Source organism: Nuphar pumila, chromosome 3 (assembly GCF_984573655.1).
Source record: "Nuphar pumila chromosome 3, dmNupPumi1.hap1.1, whole genome shotgun sequence".
Classification (NCBI taxonomy): domain Eukaryota; kingdom Viridiplantae; phylum Streptophyta; class Magnoliopsida; order Nymphaeales; family Nymphaeaceae; genus Nuphar; species Nuphar pumila.
The window spans coordinates 38908624-38916510 of NC_143251.1; the positions used below are offsets into that span (position 1 = coordinate 38908624).

General features: G+C 39.8%; 1 protein-coding gene across 3 annotated transcripts in view; it reads right to left on the bottom strand.

The window, feature by feature from the left end:
* Window positions 1-3010, bottom strand: part of LOC149842643 (uncharacterized) — a 38813-nt gene extending 35803 nt beyond the window's left edge. The window contains exons 1-3 of one of the 3 annotated variants that reach the window (XM_089999340.1): window positions 2920-3010; window positions 2417-2673; window positions 1991-2193 (exon numbers count right to left, since the gene is read on the bottom strand). In XM_089999340.1, the coding sequence (XP_089855466.1) occupies window positions 1991-2193; window positions 2417-2543 (330 nt within the window). In that variant the 5' untranslated portion in view covers window positions 2544-2673; window positions 2920-3010. Of the gene's footprint in view, window positions 1-1990; window positions 2194-2416; window positions 2790-2919 lie in introns of those variants that run through there. The other 2 variants (XM_089999341.1, XM_089999342.1) reach the window with 2 other exon arrangements.
* Window positions 3011-7887: the final 4877 nt, after the last annotated feature.

The window sequence follows — 7887 nt, forward strand, 5'->3', positions numbered from 1 at the left end:
GATGTGCGAACTTGGACACATATGGATAATGGGTCAAATAACTTCATTTTGGATTGTACGACTTGATTTTCCCACATTGAGTGTTTTCACATGTTTATTATGGATTTTAGATCCGGATATGGATCTAAAAACAAAAAATGTTTAGATTTTGGGTAATTTGAGAAAAAATAAGAATTGATATTTTTTGATATATAATTATATAAATGTTTTAATCAGTGTCATATTAGAATTAATTATGAAAGTTTATCAAAAAATTGTGGATTTTACTCTCGACTACAAATCTCAAACTGGATCCAAGTATGAAAAAATGTTTCAAATTTTGAATAATTTGAGAAAAAAATAAGAATTCATCTTTTATTATATACGAATGAAAAAACCACAAATAAATCATAAAAACTTAAAATGCAAGAAAATAAGTCATAAATAAATTGTAAATAAACCAAAAAACCATAAACTACAAGAAAATAAATAATAAAATCAAAGAAACCATAAATAAACCATAAAATTAAATATAAAAAGCCCTAATTCAAACCTTAATCAAAGAAAACAACTCTAATCAAATACAAGAAAAGCCCTAATCAAATTAACTATAAGAAACCCTAATTAAAGAAATTTGATTGAAAGCCCTAATCAAAGAAAAAAAACTAATCAAATCAAAGAAAACCCCTAACCAAATTAAATATCAAAAGCCCTAATTAAAGATATTTGATTCAAATCTTTAATCAAAGAAAATTGAAGAAAAAAAACCTTAATCAAAACAAAGGAAAACCCTATTTGATTCAAAGCCTAATCAGCAAAAAAGAAAACCTTAATCAAAGCCCTAATCATCCCTCATCAAAACCCTAATCAAAAATAAAGAAGGAGAGAGAGAGAGAGAGAGAGAAAGGAACGAAGAAGGTAAAGGAAAAAGAAAAAGGGGGAGAGAGAGAAAGAGCCAGCCTCATTGTCCGGCTGATGTACAGGGAACAGAGAGAGAGGGGGTCGAGTTCCCCCCCCCCCCACCCCACCCCACCCCACCCCCGCCTTTTTTTTAGCGTCCCCGTCGTCCTGTTCAAGACGTAATAGGGGGAGGGGTGTAACGGTGATTCACTGTTCCATGGACACGACGGCCGCACCTTCCGCACGTCCAACGTTTGATTGTCGTGGTGTCCTGCACGTCCGACACACGATCAAACACCCCCTAAGCATTGCCTAGCACCTTTGGCTATGCCGAAAGGTTTAGGCTCCTTTTGCTTGAACCAATGTTACATGTAAAGATGTAATGAGCATTAGGTTTACTACCTGAATATGAATTGATGTTGTTGCATCCTTAATCTCCACTTCTATGTGTTACTACTAAACTTCAACATAGGTTGAGGGCATCTAATATGGAAAGGGTCTACCAGTAAGGGAGATTTTGGCAATGTGATAATTTCTTCAGACAAGAAGTATAAAACATCCAAAAACAATCTTTGAATATGATTGAGAAGAACCCCTTTAACCTTCAGAACAGGTAAATGGGTCTTATGCCGTATAACAAACTGGACGTGCCCACATGGATGCACGCCTCATTCAAGGTCAAAAGTAAGCCTTTTGATCGAACAGTGATACGGTGACTGTGTATAAGATCTAGACTTCAAGCCAGCATGGTGATTCTGACATGCATGGTCGGCAGCGGTTTAACAAGAAAGATGGAGACTGTTGGAAAAATCTGCCAACATTTACCTGTGACAGCTCAAACTTTTGCAATGTTTTCTCTTTAATTAATCAATTCGTAGAGAAAAACTAATCCAGGCAACCATGCTATCAATATTTTTCTTCTCCCATGAATACCACAATCAACTAGGTTCAAACAGACCATTCTAGCAAACAACAGAACATTGGTTCTTTTATCCACGACAACAATCAATAGCTATAGAGTACAGAAAATTCAAGCAATCGACCGTAAAACCCGATTTGGAACAGAATGGGGAAGAAATAAAAAGCATAATAGAACGGATTTCATGTTTACCTCTTTGGAAAAGCGAAGAACAGCATCCTCGCATCGTTCGGAGGCACCAATTCTGTCCAAATTCAAAGCTGGCAGCTCACACCGATTACGACCAGAATTCGGAGATCTTGAATGTGATAATTCCTCCAAACATCTCAAAGAAATCCTTTCCCTGGCATTACTAAACAAATCTTTCTCGAATCCCGGAACCCTAGAAACCAAAGCTGGGGCAAACAACTTGAGTCAATTCGCATTCCAGGGCAATGAAGAAAAAAATAACAGCATTCCAAATAGGAGAAGGGCATTGAATTTGAACACCATTAAGCAACAAAGGAACTCCCACAAAACCCAACTCAATAAACAAGGATTTGAAAGCACAAGAAATGCAGACACAATTCAAGATTGAAAGGAAAGAAGGAGAGTTAGAGATTCAGGAACACGATTTGCCTTGAAGCAGCGGGACTTCGACCTCCTTCGCGTCGGCTAGGGTTTCGAGGATCCACGACCACGCAAGGGATAAGTTTTCGTTGGGCACGGCGAAGAATCCGGCGTCTTTCTCCCTCCCTCCTTCCATGGAATTGGAACAAGAAAACCGAGTTTCTCACACGAATTCCTCCTACTTATACTTCTACTTCTCCTCCTCACGAAATTCGTCTCGGCGACCCTCTGGAGCTCGAAATTTCCATACCCCTCTTTACTAATCGCTATTAACCAAAATGGGGAAGAAGATAATCATCTAGTTGATGAAATTCTTCGAGAAAATTGGGGGAACAAAAGAGAAAAAGAATGGCAAAAAATAAATACAAAAATATAAAAAAAAGATCTTCGCAACATTTGAAGCTCAGAAAGAGAACGAAAACCTAAAAAAACCGAAATTTCGAGTTGGAAGAGTCTGTGCACCAAAAATTCAAAAAAAAAAAACGAAGAGGGAAAATTAAACAAAATGGCACCTTCTATTTTATAGAGAAAAATATTCACTGAGGAAGTTCAAACAGTCGAGCCCTCTCCTCTCCTTGTGCAGCAAGATTCGCCTCGGGACTCGGGGAACCCTGAGTGTGAGCCGAGCATTTATCTCGTCTGGGTTGACTCGGTTAATTTTGGACAGGTGGCTATCGGGTCGAGTGGCTCGGTCCGTCTAGCAGAGTGTTGGGTAAAGTGTTAAGCCAATGGATGAGAAGATAGTTGCATTTAAAGATTTGGTTAAGTATCTCTTTATTTGAATAAGATATCTCACGCTTAGCGTTTGGTTCACATGAGGGTACATATGAGCCAGGGTTAATTTCTCAAGGGATTACATTAGGTATTTCCAACCGCATATGGTGATGTGTGGCTAGGCGAGTGAATGATTAGGCGTCGGTAAGTGATTTGGGTATTATTGCTTATTATGATGTATAACTATCATTTGGATGCAAGGCTGAGGGTTAGAAAATGATCTTTTCTCCATCCGTTATGATCTTTGCAACCTATTTTGAGTGACGTTTTCAGGAAATTGTGTCATGATCATGGGGGCACGACATTGATATTGAATTTGGGTTATTGGTTCGAAGGGGCGTGAGCGTCGCCCCCTCCTCGAAACTCGAACAATGACCACTTTTGCACTTCATTGAAGACTGTTATGGCTTGCATATAAAGAAAATGTGTGATGGTGTTGTTTGAGCTAGGTCATTGTGCATGGGGTGGTGCGTGAGGCTAGACATCCATTTAAGCAGTTGTGAATGGGGGTGGTGCACAGTGCCAATTATCGTTTTGATAGTAGCAAAAGGAGTTTGTGTGAGACCTAGGCTATTAGGCTAGCCATATTTGGTTGTTTGGCACCGCACTGGCTCATAGAAAATTTTTGCCCGTGATAATCAAACTCAAACACAAATGAGATTGCATTGAGTTGGCTCTAACTTTTAGATCTGAAATGACTCTAGCAACAATCCATTTCACTTGAAAACCAAAAGATTTCATTTGTTTTCAGCAAATCAAGTATAAGGCAATTCATATTTCAGTTGGATCTGCAACTTCATTGTGATGGGTTTGTTTGGATGTAAATTAGAAAGTACACTAAATTGAAAAAAAATGATTTTTGCACCCTCCGAATTTTTTGGAGTGGATGGGCCATACTTGGGAGATCCAGATTTGCAATGGATGAGTTCCTTAATTGGAGTCCTACAGACTCGAGCGGATCAAACCTGTGAGGCGCCATGTAGCCTATGTGTTGCATATCTTTGGCTCATCCCCCTTGTCCACACGGTGGAGAAGTGGTCATAGGTTCCTCGTTGTTACGAACAAAGAGGAACGGTAGGACTAGGTCAATTGATTAGCTAGGTAGGTAAGATTTGGGTTTAATGAGTGTTTCAGCTAGGAGTCTTTATCCAAAACTTATAGAATTTGGTTTAGGGGTTTTAGGTTTGACGTGGGATATGTGTAGAGGTCTGGGATAGTAGGTAAGGCTTTGGAGTGGGCTGGTGAGGTCAAGACTACACATATTTTCTAATATGCAAGATGTAGTTTGGGGTTTTCAGTCTGAAAAAATAGGTGAGGGCTTGGCTGAGGCTAAGGTATGAGGCAAGGAAACACTTACGGGTATGTACCTAGTTGGGAAAGAGACTCACACATTCTGGAGTGTTGGCATTCTGTTCACAGCAAAAGAACACCGGTCGGGTTGCCAAGAAAATGAGATCGCACAAGCCTAGGCGTTAAGAGCTTGGGCTCTTCAGAAGGGATGACCAACCAGTCTAGAGGGCCTGGTCTTCACGTAAATCAAGAAGATGGAAAGAAAGAAGAGAAGAGAAAGAGAGAGACACATCTTAGATGCCTAAGAGAAAGATGGGAGAGAGGGAGAATTCCTATTCCAAAATTATAATAATTCACAAGGGGATCCCAAACATTTATTTATAGCTTTTGGCATGAATTAGAGTCCAATTCTAATAAAAAAATAAAAGCTAACCCAATTAACCTAAGCACCCTTTAGTTGCCAAAAGTTATCCTAATTGGCAACCAGAACTAAACTAAATAAGAGATTCTAGTCTGTTTCTAATAGGACTTTCACTAGGCCTGGTTACTGAAAATTAAAAATAAAAATTAAGAAAAAGAAATCATGTTTTGGCTAGACTCTATCTCCTTTTCTTTTTTTCTCGAAAGAGGAGATGTTTTTTAGAGAGGAGAAGACGTCCCCCACTTTCCTTCTTCCAAGATGGTGCCTCCATATTGGCCCCACTAGTTTGTTCTCCTTCACTTTGGTGTAGACATGTGTCCATTGACTTTTCTTCTAAGAAAAGAGTCATATTAGTTGCCACATTTCTTCCTTGGGCCTTACTCAGAGTTGGAAATACCCTTTGAATTGATGAGGTGACATTTGAATCTTGGAGCAATGATTTTGTCATCTTCTTTAGATCTAGGACCATAACAGCTCCACCATGCTCCAATACACTATGCCCCCAAGGTCCAAAGTTTGGGAACCTTCTTTTCAGGTCAAATTCTCATTCTCACGTTGTTGAGTTTTTTACACTGTGATCTTATTCAACTAGATGTTATCGCATCATCCGATCATATTTTTCCAACCTCTTAGTCTTCAGGATAGCAGTCGGCTGGAGTACACGGTCTTCCTCATGAGGCACATCCACAAGGGTTGGAGGCTCAACATTGAATGGTTTGAGGTGAGATGCATGAAAGGCCGGATGCATTTTTACCTCTTCAGGGAGTGCCAGATGATAGGGTAACTTCCCTACTCACTATTCAACCCAGTATAGTTCATAGTATTTTAGCACAAGTTTGTGAAATTCTTGGCCCAAGAGAGTCTTTTGATCCCTATGCCTTCGTTTTAACCGCACCCAATTGAAATGACCATGTCTTAGATCTGCTTCATGTGTTGTTGGGCCTTTGCTCTATTTTGCCTCAATGTGGCAAAAATCTCATCTCGCAACTTCAAATTGTGGTCCACTTCGAAAAATGCAATATACTTGTGCTCGTATGTTGCCATCGATGAGGGAGAAAACCCATATAATGCCTCGAACTGAGTCATCTATATGGAAGAGTGATGACTAGTGTTGTAGGCATACTCTGTCCATAGCAAAAAGTTGTATAACTTGTTTGGTCGGTCTCCTACGAAGCAACAAACGTAAGTCTCTAACACCTTGTTCATGATCTATGTTTGCTCATCCGTTTAAGGGTGGTGGGTGGTGTTATAGTCCGTTTTTTGTAGATCAAAGTAGGTAGACCAAAACCGACTCAAGAATATCAAATCCCGAATGCTTACTATACTCTTGGGCATCTCGTGGAGTTTCACCACATAACTCACACATAGCTTCACTATCATTTGAGCAGTATACTCTAGTGGCAATATGATAAAGTGAGTGTACTTTGAAAACATATCCACCACTATAAAAATGATCTTCTTATGCACACATGAGGACAGGGCTTTTGTGAAGTCCATAGAGATATCCTGCTATGTATGCTCGGGGATCGGCAAAGGCCGCAACAACCTGGGCAGTTTTATCGCCTCATAATTATTGGCCTGACAGACCATATATTGATGTATGTATTTTAAATACAACCCTCCTTGTTCGACCAATAAAAGAGAGCTTTCAGCCTATGATAGGTCTTGGACATGCCCCCATGTTAAAATACGAGCTCCCATGGAGATCAATTTTATGAATCTAGCCACACGAAGCAAGGAACATCTCAGAAGAGGGACATGCACCATGTGAAGGAGGGATGTACAACATTAAGAGAGAGAGATTTGTCTCTCTTGATTAGTTCTACAGGGAAGCGTGAGGCAGATGGAAGGTCAACAACAAGGGAGAGAGAAAAATCATTTCCTCTAGGTCAATGACAAGCATGAAAAAAGAGGTGAGAGAAATATGTTCCCTTAGAGAACAAGAACATGAGCCAAGAATGAAGCTTAGAGAAATCTTAAAATAAACTTTATTGAAAAGAAACAAAATATGATACATCTATATATAGATTTATAAGAGGGTAAAAAAATAAAAATACACACAATTTCTATCTTAGAGAGGACTCTAGGGGGCATCCCACCAGAGTCCCAACCTGGGCAAGACTCTAGGCTGGGCGGGTTTCTTTGTTGTCTTAGGAGAAACAAAAACTCTCTCTGTGCAGGCCCAACTGGGCGGGACTTTAGTTGGATGGGTCTTGGCTAGGGTGGATCTGGTTGGTTAGACCTAGGGTAGGAAAGTGTTTGCAACAAACTACCATTCTCAAAATTGCCTTGCCCTCAAGGCGAGAACTCTGGGCACTGAGTTGTTACCCGGTCCTCCTCCTCTTTTTTTAATCTTGTTTTACCTTGTGGGTTATGGGTTCATAATATGAAACCAGATCTCAGGGCTGCTCTATAAATTGAATGAATCAAGCAGGATCTACCTTAGCTTGTGTACTGAAGTCGTGAACATTCTTTCTGATCCAACCAAAGTCATGTGAAAAACCTCCAAAGTAGAACATGTCAAACAAATTTAAAATGACTAGTTGAGACAAAATATAGATCCATTTTGAAGGAGCTTGATCTAGTCCAGATGTGTTGAAGATATGGAGCATGATGACCTTCACTAACTAGTCATGATGCTCGATAGAAGAAACAATCAGCAAGGTTAGATCAATACTCATTTTGCCCACAACTGAATCGTGCTCTTGCATTTCGGTGCACACACAACGATCATTGGGGGTTGTCCTTCAGTCATGCCTTTTTCCATCCCTTCACACTGATCTCCATCAGACTTGACTGTCTTGGCAATGGTTGATGAGTCATCACTCATAGCAACTATGGGAAGCAACTCGGGCATTTTATCGAACACTTAAGAGGTGACAATTTTTAGCCCTTCTTGCATAAAATCTTCACCCAGGTTTAGGTGTGCACATTGATCCTCATAAGCCTTGAGTGTGATGATTAACATCTCATGTTTCTTGGTTAAGATTTGTAC